This window comes from Gopherus evgoodei, chromosome 11 (genome assembly GCF_007399415.2).
Source record: "Gopherus evgoodei ecotype Sinaloan lineage chromosome 11, rGopEvg1_v1.p, whole genome shotgun sequence".
Lineage (NCBI taxonomy): Eukaryota > Metazoa > Chordata > Testudines > Testudinidae > Gopherus > Gopherus evgoodei.
This window is the reverse complement of record NC_044332.1, coordinates 67,634,558-67,653,730: the sequence shown is the minus strand read 5'-3', so window position 1 is coordinate 67,653,730 and position 19,173 is coordinate 67,634,558. Positions and strand designations below refer to the sequence as shown.

Sequence of the window (19,173 nt, the reverse complement as noted above, 5' to 3'; positions counted from 1 at the left end):
CGGAGCCCTGCTGCTGGAGCCCTGGGGTAGCAGCAGCAGCCAGGGGCTCCAGCAGCAGTTTAAAGGGCCTGGGGGTGGTAGCAGCGGCCAAGCCCTGGCCCCTTTAAACTCCTGCCGGAGCCCCCGGCTGCTGCTACCCCAGAGGGGGATGGCACTTACTGGTGCAGGGTGGGCCGGGGCTGGCTCTGACCCCCCTACATCCCCACCCCTTCCGGGGGCCAGAGCCGGACCCCAACCCAGCCCTGTACCAGTAAGTCCCTATTTCTACTTTCCCCCCTGGGCAAAGGTGATTTACTGAATGTAAATTATGTGCTTTGTGGCTATGTTTTTGGGTTTTCCTTGAACCCTAAGCTAACCAGGAGCAGTAGTTTTCTGAGAGTGATTAATACGTATACTTGGAAAAAACTGAGACCAAAGGCCCCCTGCTTGTGGCATACACGTCTGAGGGTTTGAAAGAAACTCTCTTTCAGCTATTCAGTGCCTTATGATGTGTTCTGGGAACAGTGTCCTTACTGACACACCAGCCTGCTACACTCAGTTTACTTTAGGTTGTGGACAACAAAAAATTGCATCCAACAGCCCTTCGCTATGAGACCTATCTACCTAGCCTGAATGTGCTATTCTCACAGCCCTCATTGACCCCAAAATTATGAGCACTGTTAAGGTGCATGCTCAAATCTACTTAACTCCATCTCTTTTCTTAATATTATTTATATTTATTTAGGCAATTGGATATATAAATGGTCATTTGAGTCAATAAACAAAAACATAAAGAACTATAAGAAAGCCAGTACTTTTCTCATTCTTCAAATTTCTGGTTACACAATTATCCTTGCGGTATTAGTCACAAAATAAAGGCACTAAAAAAACCTCTTACACTGTTAATAAAAAATAAATCTTATCTTCTAAAAGTAATAAGGTATTCCGGATAAGCTTGAATGTCATTAAATATGACAAACATTGATGGATGACCCACGTTATCAGTCACACTATCATATAGGTCAGTAGGATCTGCAATGTTTTTTGCTGGTGGAGTGATTAATCCTGCTTTTCCATGGCAATATTGTCCAGTGAGCACTCGAGCAAGGTACATGTATTTTCTGCCATTCACATCAGGTCTAGAGTATGTATCCTGAGCAGAATAACTGGCATCAACAGCAAAATAGGTTCCATTTCCAATTGCTGCAGCTGTGGTCAGAAAGACAAAGTTTTGAAAACGTTTAAAGAACAAGACTTTCGTTCTTATGTAACCCCTAAAATGCGCAACTTTCTCTTCTACTATCAGTGAAAAAGGATCATTTGAAATTAAAAGTAAGAGTTTGACAGCATTGTTCCAGCCTCGCTTGGAATAGGGCCTTGTACCAAAATATCAATCATAAGAGATGACACATCACTGAGCTAATCATGCAGACTTACTTTGCCTTTTCTTATGGTGAAGGAGGTTAAACATTCTCCCTCTATTTGCCACTGTTGTTTTCTATCTAACACATGGCAAACACTTAGAATTTTTTAATTATAAGATTATATAATTGTAATTATAATATTATAATTATACTTCACAGAGGCAGAGGAATCATGGTTCTTCATCTGGGATCTGTTTCTCTTTTTTGAAAGTGGGAGAAAGCTTCTAATGGAAACAGTCAAAAATATATGCAGGGAATTGAATCCTACTGCTAAAGACTTCCTCCTTCCTTTCCCCGTCTGCTCTTTGCTGTTCATGACATCTGTCCATTGTGTCATGTATAATACTATCCCTGATCCAGCAAAGTATGTATTCTGAGTAATCGAACTGAGTTCAATGCATAAAGCTAAGTACAGGCACAAGTCTTTGCAGAATCAGGGCCTCAGATAGTCTCTGCACCAAATACAATGCCAGATTGAGTGGTGTCATCTAATTATCCCTCAGAATAGATACAGCACAATCAGCAGCGGAAGCTTTCCCCACACTGTTCAGCCAATTTGTCTCATATCTGATAAGGCGGCACCATTTTCTAGGCATAAAAGATAATTAGTTGAATCTCTATGTCCATTCACTTCACAAAGGCCAGCAAAGTTTTAAATGATTTTAGATTTGTGAAGTACGATGATCCCTCTGTGCTAGGCTGCAGATGATACTGTGCATGGGCCAAGGGATTAACCACTTGACACTGATAAACTCCTCAGATCTTATTCACAATTTACAATTTTTAGACAATAAACAGTACAAATAAACTGAAAATAAAAGGCAGTAAATTAACTAATAATGAAAGCATGTTATCTGGCTAGATTTCAAAACCTTCCAAAACATAAGAAAACCCTTTGGCTTAAGGAATGATCTGTCTGATAAGAATAAACAGCTGCGTAATTAAGATATCCGCACAGGTATATCGGAACTCACTAGCTAGACATTTCAATAACTACTGAATACGATAGTGCACTTCAGAGCCTGGACAGATGGTAACATATGAACTCTCATATGCTCAAGGTATGCATAGAAGAGTCTAACAGGTCATCTAATATTTCCTTCTCTCTGTACAGAATTATTCCCTACATTTACTAATTCTTTGTCTCTTTCTCTGACCTCATTCTTCACTGTGCGCTGTGCATATGACACCATTATCTCACACCATGTCTTACTCATCCATTCCCTGTTTAGGAAATTAACTTGCTTTGAATAATAATTTACCATTTACTCCAGCAAAACCACGATTAAATCCATTGTAATTAATTGTGCTCAATGAGGAACTAGGTGTTCCGTGGAATAGGAGCTTCTCATTATTTGAGTTGCCATTCTTTTTGTCCAGCGACTGTTTTTTGATTTGGTAGGTCTGCCACAGGTAAGGATTTTGTACCCTTTCAATCTGCAAAGTTAGAAAATAAAATACATTATTGACAATGCCCAATATCTAGGATGACAGCAGAGCATTCAAAAAATAACAAATATAAATTGATTGGTTTTCAGATCACTCTGCCCCTGTGGTGTCTATTTAGAGTTGGGACACTGGAAATCCAAACATTATAGAATGTGAACCAATAAGTAACCAGAATATGATAGTCAAACAAAAGAATTTTTCTAGGCTATTTCCTTTTAATCATTTGAGCTTTGCCTAACGTGCCAAGTATGTGGGGCAAACACCTGCATGTTCTCAGCAAAGTGATGAAGTTTTTTAGAGGTATGCTGTTGTATTCTGCTATTGTACTATGGCCAGCAGCAAAAGGGGCTTTTGAGTAAGATGCACTCTGAACAGCTGAACTCTTCACTGATAATTCTCCCATTAAAGGGGAGAACTGTAGAGATACCATTATGCTTTTACAAGAACAAGCTTCTTTTCTAGATCCCAACTTGGGGCTTAAAATTATGTCCTCAGTAACTTAGCCTGCTGAAAATTGCCATTTAAGAATACACTTCCAGGGAGCAAATTTTGCTGGCCTACTCATGAAAGCAATCTGTTTATAAGGTAAACAGGATATGGTTCCAGGGCACAACCTGGTATATTGGCACAAAGCTCTGATCCATCTCCCACTGATGTCAATTGGAAACACTCCTGTTAGAGCTGGCCCAAAGAGCACTGCTATAAAAGCTTCCAATTGGCAAATTAACATTAATAGGATCTAGAGCTGGAGAAGCTTGCTTAGGTCATGCCATTGCATAACTGTTCCCACTGTATGCTAACTAGCGTTTTGCTCCATATTATTTTTTTAAAAGTGCCAAGTGCTATGGCATTTCTCTATTCTCTCAGAACATTATCCCTCTAGGATAAAGGATCTCACCATTGGCAAGTGTCCTGGGATATTCAGAATACTTCCTTATTCTTAATTTCATCCGATTTCTCCTAGTTATATTCTCTTTTCATGTTAACTAATTCCACTTTGTCCTTGGTGCTGACACCTTTGTAAAGTGCTTTACAATTTACACTCAGACAAAAACTTACTGAAGTCAGTGGCCCGTATCCTGTAACCAGCACATAGCTTGAAGGGGATCTCTCCCTGTGGGACTCACAGGGAAGGAATCTGTCCCCCAAGCTGTGGATTAACAAGGTAATTGCTCTGTGACTGCTACTGTAGCCTCATGGCTACAGAAGTGTGTGTGGCCAAGCAGCTCTCCACCTGCAGAAGGATCTGTGTAGAGTAGGTGCCATTCTCCTGGATCCAGTGTTCCCCTTGCCTGCCTGCCACCACGTACAATGGGCTGTTGGGAGCTCCGTTTTCTACAGGTCAGAGTCCCACAATGCAGAGGTATGTGCAGATCTCCTGCACAGGGTTCCTTAATCCTGACTCCTTTCAGCAATGAAAATGCACTCTAGATGAAGCAGCAGGATTTGGCCCAATGAGAGGTTTGCATAAGTAAGGACTTCAAGAGTCAATCATTTACTTGGTGGAGATGAATCTGATTGTTTCTAAGAGATTGTTTACTAGAACATTTGCAGCAGACAGATTTTCATTTGATTTCCGACGGTGTATGTGTGTGAGCCTATATTTCATATATAAAATACCGTCAATATCTCATCTTCTAATTTGGGGATACTGATCACAGACTGCTTGAATGCCAAGCTGTGGGCAGAGCAGGGCTGGGTGGCGCTCCCTCCCTGTCCCCTCTGACGCTGGCCCAGGACCCACCACACCTTCCCAAATGTTCTTCCATGCCCCCTACAGGCCCCCCAGTTCGGGGATCACAGATCTAAGAGTTGACAGTCACGGTCATATGCTATTCGAATGGAAAATGTCCTTAGATTTGCAATAAAGTTTTGGATTTTGTCAATGACCTCAGTGTGTAGTGTTGGGGAAATACAGAATTGGAAATGGTGACTACAAATAAATACTTAATACAAAATAAAAGATGAAAGTTTCTGTTTGATTTTTAAACAAAAAACTTCACTCTCTTCATGTTACTTCACCTTCTCTATTTTGAATGTGGAGCAGGTTTTTAGAAACTTCTTCTGAACTTCTTGATATTCTTGCTCTGCTGCCTTTATCATAACCACTTTGACACGTTCTTGTTTCATATCACACCACTCTTTAGGGAATGCTACTAACTGTTTACCTGCAAAGTAAACATTCTGTTAATACAGATAGAACTGACTCTACTTATATGGGCTTGTGCCTTGTTAAAAACTGAAAAGAACACCTATTATCCATTCTCTTCTTCCACAAATTCTTTGGCAAGCCTATTCTTTGCCATGAATACCCCTTGGCTTCTCGAGCACAGATTAGATTTTCTATTTTGCTACCAATCTGAGCTCTCCTTTACCATACAAAAACAGTTAACTAAAGTAAAGTTTAGAAATGGGAAATTTTACTCCTTACTTCTGGACCACTCAACATTTTGGACCCAAGGGTACAAACGGTAGTCAGTAGGACAAGTCGCATGACTAAGGACAATTCAAGTGAGTGGCAAGACTGGAACATTTATCCTTTTTATATGGAATGGTATTTGCTTCTGGCTTTTGTTATATCAGTAAATCAAGTGATTTATTAGCAAAGTGATTAAGCTGAAAAAGAACACGGCTACAGCAAATTCACTCTTCTGACAGTAGGAGATATTTGTTTATTGAGATCCTAATCCAGCAAAGCACATAAACATGTACTTTTGCTGTGTCTGGGGTCTGAATACTCTTCTACTGGAATTACTGTAAATAGTTTTGGAAAACGTAATCCACAATGCAACATGGAAAAGAACTTGGAAACATTTACAATTCAATATATTCTAGTTAATAATGTTACCATTTTAAAATAGTTCTTTAAATATATCTTCACCATCTCCATCTTTTGAAGTGGAATCAGAGGAAGTAAAACAGCCTGAAATCTTAAACACTTTCACATTTCCTGAACTAAAAACTTCTCCCCATAATCACGCCATAATCATGCCAACTTCCTTTGACTATTTCTCTATTTGATAAATCTATGGAAGTGCCTGGTAGATCAAATGTGCTGGAAGATCTATCTTAGTTTTCCTATAGCACACATCATTGTAGCCTATCTGTGTGCTGATGGACTCCAAGATGCAGTGGATGATTAAGCTCAAACCTTGTGGTGCAATCCATGGTTAAACAAGTGAAGGTAAATTTGTTTAAAAGGGCAAGTTGTTTTTGGTATACTGGAAAATGGCAGCAAGTATACAAGAAGGCAGACTTTAGCAAACTCAGGGAGTTAGTAGTTAAGATTCCATGGGAAGCAAGTCTAAGGGGAAAACAGTTCAAGAGAGTTGGCAGTTTTTCAAAGAGACAGTATTAAGGGCACAAGTGCAAACTATCCCACTGCGTAGGAAAGATAGGAAGTATGGCAAGAGACCAACCACCCTGGCTTAACCAGAGACATAAGAACGGCCATATTGGGTCAGACCAAAGGTCCATCTAGCCCCGTATCCTGTCTTCTGACAGTGGGCAATGTCAAGTACCCCAGAGAGAATGAACAGAACTGTCGCCCATTCCCAGCTTCTGGCAAACAGAGGCTAGGGACACCATCCAGGGCCGGCTCCAGGTACCAGCACAGGAAGCAGGTGCTTAGGGCGGCCAATGGAACGGGCCAGCATGTCCGGGTCTTCGGTGGCAATTCGGCGGCGGGTTCCTAAGTCCCTCTCGGAGGGAAGGACCAACCGCTGAATTGCTGCTGAAGAATTAAGTGGCGCGGTAGAGCTGCCACCGAAGTGCTGCCGATCGCGGCTTTATCTTTTTTTCTTTCTTCACCACTTGCGGCGGCATAAAAGTTGAAGCCAGCCCTGACACCATCTCTGTCCATCCTGGCTAACTGCCATTGATGGACCTATCCTCATGAACTTATCTAGTTCTTTTTTTAACCCTATTATAGACCAGCAGATCTTCAATTATCTGAAACTCAAAAAAGAGTCCTATATAAGTGGAAACTAGGTCAAATTACAAAGGACGTATATAAACAAATAACACAAGTATGTAGGGACAAAATTAGAAAGGCCAAGGGACAAAATGAGATTGAATTAGCTAGAGACATAAAAGATAACAAGAAAACATTCTACAAATACATTCGAGGAAAGAGGAAGACCAAAGACAGGATAGGCCCATTACTCAATGGGGGAGGGGAAGGGAGGAGAAACAATAACAGAAAATGTGGAAATGACTAAATTACTTTTTTGTTTCAGTTTTCACCTTAAAGGTTGGTGGTGACTGGACGTCTAACATAGTGAATGCCAGTGAAAATGAGGTGGGATCAGAGGTTAAATTAGGGAAAGAATAAGTTAAAATTTACTTAGACAACTTAGATGTCTTCAAGTCACCAGGGCCTGATGAAATATATCCTAGAATATGCAAGGAGCTGACTGAGGGCTATCTGAGCCATGAGTGATTATCTTCGAAAAGTTATGGAAGATGGGAAAGATTCCAGAGGACTGGAAAAGGCCAAATATGGTGCCAATCTATAAAAATGGAAATAAGGACAACCTAGGGAATTACAGACCAGTCAACTTAACTTCATTACCTAGAAAAATAATGGAGCAAATAATTAAGCAATCAATTTGCAAACACCTAGAAGATAGTAAGGTGATAAGTAACAGTCAGCATGGATTTGTCAAGAACAAACTGTGTCAAACCAACCTGATAGCTTTTTTTACAGGGTAACAAACCTTGTGGATAGGGGGGAAGTGGTAGATGTGGTATATCTTGACTTTAGTAAGGGTTTTGACACTATCTCACATGATGTCATAAACAAACTAGGGAAATACATCTAAATGGAGGGTGGGTGCATAAGTGATTGGAAAACCATTCCCAGAGAGTAGTTATCAGTGGTTCACAGTCAAGCTGGAAGGGCATATCAAGTGGGGTCCCACAGGGATCAGTTCTGGGTCTGATTTTGTTCAATAGCTTCATCAATGATTTAGATAATGGCATTGAGAGTGCACTTATACAGTTTGTGGACGAAACCAAGCGGGGATGGACTGCAAGTGCTTTGGAGGACAGGATTAAAATTCAAAATGATCTGGACAAACTCGAAAAATGATCTGAAGTAAATAGGATGAAATTCAATAAGGACAAATACAAAGTACTCCACTTAGGAAGGAACAATCCGTTGCACACATACAAAATAGGAAATGACTGGTTAGGAAGGAGTACTGCGGAAAGGGAGCTGGGGGTCATAGTGGACCACAAGCTAAATATGAGTCAACAGTGTAACATTGCTGAAAAAAAAAAGGGAATATCATTCTGGGATGTATTAGCAGAAGTGCTGTAAGCAAGACATGAGAAGCAATTCTTCCGCTCTACTCCATGCTGATTAGGCCTCAGCTGGAGTATTGTGTCCAGTTCTGGGCACCATATTTCAGGAAAGATGTGGACAAACTGGAGAAAGTCCAAAGAAAAGCATAAAAAATGATCAAAGGTCTAGAAAACATGACCTATGAGTAGGGTCCTACCAAATTCACGGCTGTGAAAAACACGTCACAGACCATGAAAGCTGGTCTTCCGCATGAAATCTGATCTTTTGTGTATTTTTACCCTATACTATACAGATTTCACGGGGGAGACCAGCATTTCTCAAACTGGTGGTCCCAACTCAAAAGGAGTTGGGGGGGAGTTGCAAGGCTATTGTAGGGGAGTCGCGATATTGCCACCTATCAGAGGGGTAGCTGTGTTAGTCTGGATCTGTAAAAGCAGCAAAGAGTCCTGTGGCACCTTATAGACTAACAGACATATTGGAGCATGAGCTTTCGTGGGTGAATACCCACTTCGTCGGATGCATGTTGCCACCTTTACTTCTGTGCTACCTTCAGAGCTGGGCAGGTGGAGAGCAGTGGATGCTGGCTGGCCACCCAGCTCTGAATGCAGCGCGACAGCCAGAGCAATGCAGAAGTCAAGGTGGAAATGCCATACCATGATACCCTTATTTTTGCACTACTGCTGGCAGTGGTGCTGCCTTCAGAGCTGGGCTCCCAGCCAGCAGCTGCAGAGCTTCCTGCAGCCAGGGGAGAATCCTGGAGGTGGGTCTGACCCAGCCCTGGGAGAGGCCCCTGCAGGGGAAGAGGAAGTCCTGTCCCTGAGCAGCCCAGCCAGGACCAGCAGCTGGAGTCTGGCATATTGAAGGAGCTCTCGGTCAGGGCTCCCTGAGCCCTGCCCCTCCCCAGCTATGGGCCATGCCCCAGCATTCGGGGGTTAAACGGGCCTGAGGCTGGCTGTGTGTGTATGAGAGAGTGACCACGGGAAACCCCCGCCAACCACAGTGCCCTGGGCGGTCATCCACGTCACCCACCCATAAGGCTGGCCGTACCCCTCCCCCGAAAGTGAGGACTCCCCCCTACCATGCCACCCTTACTTCTGTATTGCTGCTAGCAGTGGTACTGGCTTCAGAGCTGGGCACCTGGCCAGCGGCTGCTGCTCTCCAGCTGCCCAGCTCTAAAGGCATCACTGACACTAGCAACAGTGCAGATGTAAGCGTGGCAATACCGCAACCCCTCTACTATAGCCTTGTGACTCCCCCTCCCCCCCCCATGACTCCCTTTTGGGTTGGGACCCCCACGGTTACAGCACCGTGAAATTTCAGAGTTAAGTATCTGAAACTGAAATTTATTATTTTTTAAATCCTATGACAGTGAAATTGACCAAAATCGACCCTGATTTTGGTAGGGCCCTACCTATGAGGAAAGATTGAAACAACTGGATTTGTTTAGTCTGGACAAGAGAAGGCTGAGACGAGACACGGTAACAGTTTTCAAGTGCATAAAAGGTTGTTACAAAGAGGAGGGAAGAAAAACTGTTCTCCTTAACCTCTGAGGGTAAGACAAGAAGCAATGGGCTTAAATTGCAGCAAGGGAGGTTTAGGTTGGACATTAGGAAAAACTTCCTAACTGTCAGGGTGGTTAAGCAATGGAATAAATTGCCTAGGGAGGCTGTGGAATCTCCATCACTGGAGATTTTTAAGAGCCAGGTTAGAAAAACACCTGTCAGGGATGGTCTAGATAATACTTAGTCCTGTCTTGAGTGCAGGGGACTGGATTAGATGACCTCTCGAGGTCCCTTCCAGTCCTATGATTCTAAGAAACTCAGTTTAAAATTATGTGCTGGCTTTCTGACACAGCTGCTGTTACATTTCAAACTAAAATTGCTGAGTGGAATCACTGCCAGTGGTAGGTAATGCCTAGCAACTGAAAATTTATGGCATGAGATATGTTTATTTCTGGGCATGAATCTTCATCTAGAAGCACTGCTGCTGGATGTTTGAGAAAGCCTTTTTGGTATATCTTAAGAATTTTGATCAGTCCCTCTTGGGAGATATCCTATGTCCTCTTCAATTCTGAATTCTTTTTACTCTGCCCTCGTCCAGACTAACCCGCGGCATCGGCGGGTTAAAATCGATAGCTCGGGGATCGATATATCGCGTCTAGTCTGGACGCGATGTATCGATCCCCGAGCGCGCTTACATCGATTCCAGAACTCCATCAATCCGAACGGAGTTCCGGAATCGACACGGAGAGCCGCGGACATCGATGCCGCGCCGTCCAGACGGGTGAGTACCTCGATTTTAGAAATTCGACTTCAGCTACGTTATTCCCGTAGCTGAAGTTGCGTATCTAAAATCGATTTTAATACCTAGTCTGGACGTGGCCTAAGTCACAGTGATATAAATCAGGGGTAACTTTACTGAAGTCAATGTTGTTACACTAGTTTTATATTAGCGTAAGTGAGAGGAGAATCAAGCTCAATACGTTTAAAAATATGTTCAGAATCATTAATAGTTTCTAAGAAAATAGACTAGCTTTATTCAGAATTTTAAAATATATGAATGAAAGTGTGTGTCCTTTGTCAGACCCGTCATGCAATAATAAACAAAATAATAATAATTAATAATAAAGCTATGAAGAACAGCTCAAGAAAGCTTTAATTTACCTTCATCCTTTGGCTCGCGCTGAATGATTACAACTCCTCCTTGTTTATCTGTAGCATGTAGATTTTTCATGTCTACCTTGTAGTCCTTCATGAGGAACTGGATATTAATGTGAGGTTTTTTAGCAGCTTTAGCATCCTCTAAGTGCATATTTGTCAGAGGGTCAAAGTCTGTGAAAGGCATATTGTTTATGGAATACTTCCACTGTACTAAATTGCTAACAAGTTTTGCCTTTGATTGTTCTTCTTGGTTATCTTTAATGCTTTTGATCATGTTTTGAATTTTGATGGAAGCTTTATAGACATCTCTAGTGATACCAGAAACTCTAACAAAAGGAGGATTTTCCTTGGTTTCCACCTGAATGGTAATATGTAGGCTCTTCTGGAGTTCACTCAGTTTCTTAGCTTCTGCTTCACCAAAACAGTCAATTAATTCATCTGGAATAATGTTTTCAAACTGTTCTTTTAAAATCAGCTTTTTTATCCAGGATTCAGTGGCTTCCACATTTTTTTGGCTTTCACCACAAATCTGAAACGTGGCTAACTCAATTTTCTTCTCCAGAACAAATCCACATTTCTTTCTAGCATGACGTTTTTTGCCTATTAGAAGTGCTGTAATGAAGTATAAGGGCTGTAATTACTTAACTTTTATTTTAGAAAATATTTAATTTTATGTACCCATTTAAAAAACACTCACTACTCACATGTTAACTTAGAAAGCCATGATTCTGATGCTGGTAAAATTGTATCTCCTTCTCTTTTCTGCATACTTGCATAAAATACATTTTGCATCTGTGGCTGGAAGATAACTATTTTAATTTTTTTCACATGCTGGACTGCTTTTGTACTTGCAAAGTCAACTATAGCATCCATCATGTCCTCAGCTACCTGAGCTGGATTCTGCCCTGCCTGACCTGTAACAAATAAATAAAAAATACATATTTGCTGGTGAACAGTATGTGAACTGAGATGGTCTCTATAACAAAGAACCTCTCTGCTCTCCACTTGTACTCTCTGAAGACCTTGTGAACAGTCTGAGCAAAAAGATCAAAGAATGTCTGTTCTCTAAACTGAAAGCCATTAGCTGGCACCTCCCTTAGCCAGGTCACTGTACATTACTGCATGCTTTTTCAACATCTCTCCACTGAATGCAGTCCCTCAGCCATACAGTTACCTGCCAATGTTGTGACACACGGATTGTCTATAGCAGGGGTCGGCAACCTTTCAGAAGTGCTGTGCTGAGTCTTCATTTATTCACTCTAATTTAAGGTTTCGCGTGCCGGTAATACTTTTTAACATTTTTAGAAGGTCTCTTTCTATAAGTCTATAATATATAACTAAACAATTGTTGTATGTAAAGTAAATAAGGTTTTAAAATGTTTAAGAAGCTTCATTTAAAATTAAATTAAAATTCAGAGCCCCCCAGACCAGTGGCCAGGACCTGGGCAGTGTGAGAGCCACTGAAAATCAGCTTGCGTGCTGCCTTTGGCACCCATACCATAGGTTGCCTACCCCTGGTCTATAGCAAGCCAGCTGAACCAAGCAGTTAGGCTACTTTTGGACCAGAATATGCATCTGCTGAAATCAAGTAGTGTCCGGCCTTTAGAGGCTAATACCATATAGATACTTGCTATACAAATCTGTAATTTTTACATGACAGTTTTAAACCACACTGTCAGTTGGTATGACTTTGTGTGTAAACTTACTGCAGTGATCTTGATTTTCCTTTCAAATCTACTAAGAAAAAACAAACCTGTTCCAATTGCTGGGAAGGCGACAGATGTGTACTTCCTCAGTTCACACTCCTGGAGCACTTTAGAGACCTGAGCTTTAACATTTTTCTGATGAACGAGGTGAATAATTTTACCGCACATCAGTTTTCCACCTTGTGTGGTTATAAAGCCACTGTGAGGCTGCAAGGCTGGAAGATAGAAGAAAAAAATATGACACACAAAATAAAGAGATCAACACTTTATAAGAACAAAGGACCAGACCCTCAAGTGAAGTCGTGTACAATGGAGCAGTTCCAGTGTCTTTAATGGAGCCATGCTGATCTACACCAGATGAGAATATAGCTTCTGGATATAAATCTCCCTGGTATTTGCAAACAGGAAAGTGGAAAGCAAATCTATCTGGAATGTTTTATCCATTCAGGATCTTGACATTCCATCAGCTTTATCTGGTTAACGTTTTCGCTGCTAACATTCTGCTTTTAAAATTTTTTTAAGCTGATATCTCAAATTGGGGGTGAACTTTGTATGTGCTCAGAATTTCCTGTTTTAATTATGACTGAAATCTGGGTGCTTATCAAATAATAGTTTACAATTTAACACAAACTACCTTTTAATGTATATGACATTTAAATAATTTTATTTGCATTATCAGCATTTCTTAAAATGTGCACATTCTACTGATACACAATACCTCTGCATGAGAAACCCCTTATCTTTATTTATGCCATTTACCTCCAGAAATCTCCAATTATCATTTTATAGATAAGCTGAGAGACTAAAAAAGGGCCCAAGTGACTTTAGGGCTATTTCAAGGAAGCTAAGGCACATGTAATAAAATCCTTTAAAAGTGCTAAGTCATTTAAAGTGAGTTGTAAACACATCAAAAAGGGCTTATGCTGCAAAAAACGGATGGACTCATGAGCGCAATGGTACAAATAGCACTATTAGGCACAAAGGCACGAAACTGATTGCGAGATTATGTGCTCATCCTACTAAGTGCAGAATGCATTCAACTCCCATTGGCTTGGGAGTTGAGGGCACTTGGCACCATGCGGGAGGCACTCAGCACCTTGCAGGATCAGGCTCATAAAGGGGAAGAATCCACAGATTTGCCAAAAGTGAAAAAATGTGAAGCAAAAGGTGCATTATTGGAACTGAACTGCCAGAACCATGGGGTCGCTAGTTCATTTTGTGATTTGGGATGTGGACTAGGGGTTTTTCTTGCACTAATGGGTGCCAACCACAGTTGGCAATGGTTTAATTTTGGCACTGGTTTGGCAGAACCCAAAGACTGTAGAAGAGCTCACAGACACAGGACCTACTGGGTTACAGAATTTCAATTAACAACTGTGCACTTTTGAATACAAAAGGAGAGACACTGACAGTATCTCAGAGACTGAGCCCACAAGCATTGTAGTTCGTGGCAAAGCTGCCATTGTCTCATCCAGGAGCGGGATCAGTCCCAAATTGCTATTGCCTCAATTCAAGAAGGTACGTCAAGCACGTGCCTAACTTTAAGTAGGTAAGTTTAAATTACGTGAGCTTAAAGTGACTGAAGCCAATGGGCCTCTTCAAGTTCTGAAAGTTAAGCATGTGCTTAAGTACCTTCATGAATAGGAGCCTACGGTTGCATGGCTTCCCATGTACTCCTTAGGAGCAAACAGCCTTTCGCTTCCAAATGATCTTCCTTTTGCAGAAATAATGTGGGTGCCATGAGAGCAGGGTTTTCAAAAAATCAATAAAGTCAGCACAATTTCATTTAATGTAATGTGCTGACCTATTATAATTATATGATCCAACTCGGGGATTGTAACATCATGAATACGCATAAGCAGCCATTTAAATTGTGGAAAGAGCAGGGATACTAATAATGGAATCAAATGGAATATATGTTGCATCATACCAAGCATAGCACATTCTAGTTCAACCTGGGGTCCGGCAGCTTCCATCACTGCTTTGAAGACACCTGAAATAAATGAGAAAGCATGTCAGTTCACTAAGGCAGTTTAACTGTTGTTACCCAAAAATCACATCACACCTGTATGAAAACTCTCATAAATCTTAGAATATCAGGGTTGGAAGGGACCTCAGGAGGCATCTAGTCCAACCCCCCTGCTCCAAGCAGGACCAATACCCAACTTTTTTTTTGGCCCAAGATCCCTAAATAGCCCCCTCAAGGATTGAACTCACAAACCCTGGGTTTAGCAGACCAATGCTCAAACCAGTGAGCTATCGTTTCATTTACTAACAGCCAAATTCTGCATTCCTTGAATAGCCAAAACTCCCATGGGGCCACATCCTACAAGATGCTGAGCCCCACCAATTCCCATTGTGTTCAGTAATCTGCATAACATCTCATATTGCCTGCAAAGAATATACTCCATTTATGAATTAACTTTATTTCACAGCTCTCTTGGTGGACAGTACGTCAGTCACCAGGCTACGTTACCTGACAGATTGCCTCTTTCTCTGTGTCATGCTGCTACTGCTTGAATCAGCAGAGATGTTCAAGTTGATTCCCCCTTGATACAAATAAGTGAGGGCTGCTGGCAGGGTGTTTTCTGTGTGGGGTCCTTGACTTTGGAACTGACTCACCTCCACAGAATGCCAGAGCCTAAGTTTGTTAACCTTCTAGGCAAGGGGCAAGGCCCATCTTATTTCTTGGGCTCCTGAGGAGGGGGGTGGACTAAGGGTTGGCAGGGCGTGGTGAATGTTAATTTACTTATGGCCAGTCCTTTCTATGACCTGGCCCATTGCATATATTAGCTAATGGGCCAGGCTTCCAGAATAAGTACCTACCAATACATTTAGAATTTTTGTGGGGGAAATCAACATTACAGCATAGGATAGAGAGCAAGAGAACAAGAGGGTTGTCTCTTCAGGCGGCTCTGACTTGTGCCTGGGTACCAGCCCAGCATATAGATCACCCAGGCTCAGAGAAGTGCAAAGATGGCTTGATGCCACCTTTGCCACTCCACTCTGCTTTACACTGCGAGCTCACAAGCAGAAACTGACAATGTGTCAAAAGAAATCACAAAATAACTGTGCTGGGATACCCTGATATTATTTTGTGTCATGAGGTTGTATTGCTATGTGTCATGAGGTTGTATCACTATGTGTTCGCTATGTGTATTGCTATGTGTTGCGCTTCTATCTTGAAACATCCCAACGCAACGTCAGGACAGCACTCAGCCATTATTTATTAGATCTCTGAAATTCTATTAGACGAAGAGGCTCTCAAATGCTGCAAAGCTGGGTACCACTGGTCTAAGTGATATATTTCACAATGGAAAATTATCATTGGGAATAGCACTAATTTTGGAGAACCACAGCCCCGAAATGAAAGGACAAGACCGATGGGCCTTTAACGTAACAAATTAACACAAAGTGCAGACATTTGCCACCCCACTTTTCCAGCATGAAAAAAAACTTTATAAAAGCTTTGCATATTGAAAATGCTCCCTCCATTTCCAATACGTGGCAGTGAATTTATCATTAAATTCATGTATATTCAATAAAGTACCTGATTTGGCATTAAATGATGAATTTGATATGTTTACAATCACATCTGTATTTTCCTTGGTGATATCTCCAGTTGCTACCTGGAATGTAATGGAACCAAGCTGCATTTCATGAACTCCCAATACCGGGGTTGAAACATGCCCAAAGGAAACTGCAAGGAAAATAAAAATACATTAAGAGTGGTCTGTCCTAATAAAAGTGCTATTCCCTTGAGCTTATGTATGCTTTGTAAGTCCAGTACAGAGTTCACAGATTGGGATCCCCAGACATAAAGTATCCTCTTTGACTCCAATATTCTCTAACCCAGATTTTTTACTGCTGCTTTCCATTATTCAGTGCATAGGACCCAGGAGACAGAGAACTCATTCAGTTTAAATACCGTGGATCCATTAAATGATACTCCCATTGACGCTGATGCAATTTTTCTATGAACTTCAATGGAAGAAGGAATAGGTTCTACATTCTCCTGAACGAATTTCTGGTGTTGCGTGCTGTTCACTCATATACTGCGCTGTCAGCATTTCCCTCCTGCAAATTAATAAATGGAAAGGAACTACATCTGCTGGATACCTTTGTGTGGACCATTCAAGTTACAGAGGTAAGGGGGTAATCTTCACAGACGGCCTAAAAGAGCACAAAGGGAAACGATGCTGCTGAGAGCCTTTGGTTGGTTGCCCTTGTAGCATGTTATCTGTGGTTCGCTTGGCATGGTGACTGCATCTTTATGATCCCAGCAACCACTGCAATCTATCAGTACAGTACTAGTGGATTCTCCTTCATGTAGTAAGGCTGGCAGCATCCCTGAAGAGCAAGAATGTCACCATAACAAAATATTTTCTCCTCTGAGTTTTTCACCTCCCGGGTTTAGGAATGTGAGTTCATTAGACTATGTTACTTCCTGGTGACATTCTCCTGCCAGCTGTGTATTTATAAAACCCAATCCAAATAAACAACCTTACTTGGACTTGATGATGCAGCCTGGAAATTCCCATTGGTCCTAGATTCTAGTTCATCTGTAAATGCCTAGAAATAGAATCAAAGATACTGCAGGCAAGGTTTCAGAGATTTGCCCAACAGAGATAGATTCAAACTTGCTAGTCTCATAAGTAAAATTAACAGCTATGTATCTGCACGCACATAATGTTCACCTTACAGCAGAGTCTAAGTGTCAGTGGTAGTAGTAATGGGAAATTTTGTGGAAACAAGGTGCTGGTAAAAGCAGCAAAGAATCCTGTGGCACCTTATAGACTAACAGACATTTTGGAGCATGAGCTTTTGTGGGTGAATACCCACTTCTTCAGATGCATCTGAAGAAGTGGGTATTCACCCACGAAAGCTCATGCTCCAAAACGTCTGTTAGTCTATAAGGTGCCACAGGATTCTTTGCTGCTTTTACAGATCCAGACTAACACGGCTACCCCTCTGATACAAGGTGCTGGTAGTTGCAGGTATTTTTACTACTGTGTCATCCAGAACTGCTCTGAGCAGGGTTAGAAAATACAGCATTTAAAATGCCTACCACCCTGGGAATCTGATCCAAATTAATACAACATTTCTACCAGCAGTGGAGCTGACCCGGTAATAGCAAAGATGAGAAACATTTTGGGAGCCTAATGCAGACTGAACCTTAAAATCCTGAGCTAATGAAACTTTACACTGCTAAGCAGTTACTTTGTTCTGAATTGGTTAGCTGCTTTTTGGCACCGTCTAATGTCATCTAGTGCAGCACCTGTCACTTGCATGCAGAAGCACTGGTGCTTAAGAAGTCTGAGTGGGGAATGAGGTCTGAAAATCAGGACCTCAGTTTGGAAACAATGTTGAATATATGCACATTATATTCATGCGTCTGCAGAGTAAAGATACACACATACAGGTTTTCTGAATTCCTCTTCCCCAGAGTGTTATTACTGGCTACATATGAAAGAAACCAGGATTTTTTTATTTTTTGGTTTAGGGGAAGGTTATGGAGGTTATACCCCACTTTAAGTCAAAAGTCATCTGTTTGTGACATCACAATAGATTGCTGTGGAAACAATTATACTGTCACCTGCAGAAGATAATGACTACTTGAGGAATAAGCAGAAGGATCTGATTAAACAAATAATCTATTATCATGCAAATATCTCTATTAATAATGAGCAAAGGAAAACAACCAACAAAAACAGAAAACAAGTGGTATACAGAAGAAAGGTTTCTCAAGAGCGTGAAATGCTAGTCCCAATGAAGTCAATGGGTAAAATTTCCTTTGACTGCAGTGGCACCATGATTACACTCAGCATGTTTTCAGATTTCTGTGAGGAAGCAGCTGATCTCTCAGAGCCCAATCCTGCAATCATCTCTTAGTGGGCCAAATCCTGAGGTCCTCACTCACTTTTCACTAAGTCTTCACTAGGGCAAACTCCCATTCAACTGAACAGGTGTTTGCCTGAGTAACGATTTCAGAATCCAAAATATTGAGATCAACAGCACCTCTCTCATGAACATGGATGTCCCATGTAAGGGTCACAAGATCAGGCCCACTGAGACAGCTGTCTTAACCTGTCACTAAAATAATTTATAATGAATATAATATATCAGGCCTTTAAAAACATTATAACTAAATCACGTTGATAATAAATAACTAAAAGAGTGTGTAATAGGAAAAACATTAACATGAAAAAAATCACCTGAATATTATCTGTATCTCTTGGATGCAACAGAAAATGAACTTCCTGAAGAGACTTCAAGTTGTGATTACTACTGAATTTGAACACTTCATCAAACATTAATTTAGCAACAACGGGTTTAGGAAACCCAAACCCGCCAGTCCCAATTGCTGGGAACGTGATTGAACGTAGAGACAGCTCTTCGGTTTTCTTCAGACATTCTTTGATTATGCCTTCTAGGTTCTGTATAAAAGAAACAGCAACATTTGTGTCTGTCAACATGGCCTTTATTCTTTAATCCCAAACAGTGTCTGCTGGTCCTAAAAAACTCACCCCTCATTATTCAACATGCATCACACACCTTGAGGTCATTCAAACTGAAATAAATGGAGCTGATACTCCCTGCTCACTACTATGTAACTTCAATACAGGATCCCCATTAAATCCATTTTC

General features: G+C 41.3%; 1 protein-coding gene across 2 annotated transcripts in view; it reads right to left on the bottom strand.

Moving 5' to 3' along the window:
- Window positions 1–19,173, bottom strand: part of LOC115659923 (protein mono-ADP-ribosyltransferase PARP14-like) — a 35,992-nt gene continuing 16,819 nt past the window's right edge. The window contains exons 8-17 of one of the 2 annotated variants that reach the window (XM_030580724.1): window positions 18,742–18,963; window positions 17,035–17,098; window positions 16,077–16,226; window positions 14,457–14,519; window positions 12,574–12,741; window positions 11,525–11,734; window positions 10,824–11,432; window positions 4,875–5,020; window positions 2,666–2,840; window positions 1–1,188 (exon numbers count right to left, since the gene is read on the bottom strand). In XM_030580724.1, the coding sequence (XP_030436584.1) occupies window positions 899–1,188; window positions 2,666–2,840; window positions 4,875–5,020; window positions 10,824–11,432; window positions 11,525–11,734; window positions 12,574–12,741; window positions 14,457–14,519; window positions 16,077–16,226; window positions 17,035–17,098; window positions 18,742–18,963 (2,097 nt within the window). In that variant the 3' untranslated portion in view covers window positions 1–898. The remainder of the gene's footprint in view (window positions 1,189–2,665; window positions 2,841–4,874; window positions 5,021–10,823; window positions 11,433–11,524; window positions 11,735–12,573; window positions 12,742–14,456; window positions 14,520–16,076; window positions 16,227–17,034; window positions 17,099–18,741; window positions 18,964–19,173) is intronic. The other variant, XM_030580725.1, reaches the window with a different exon arrangement.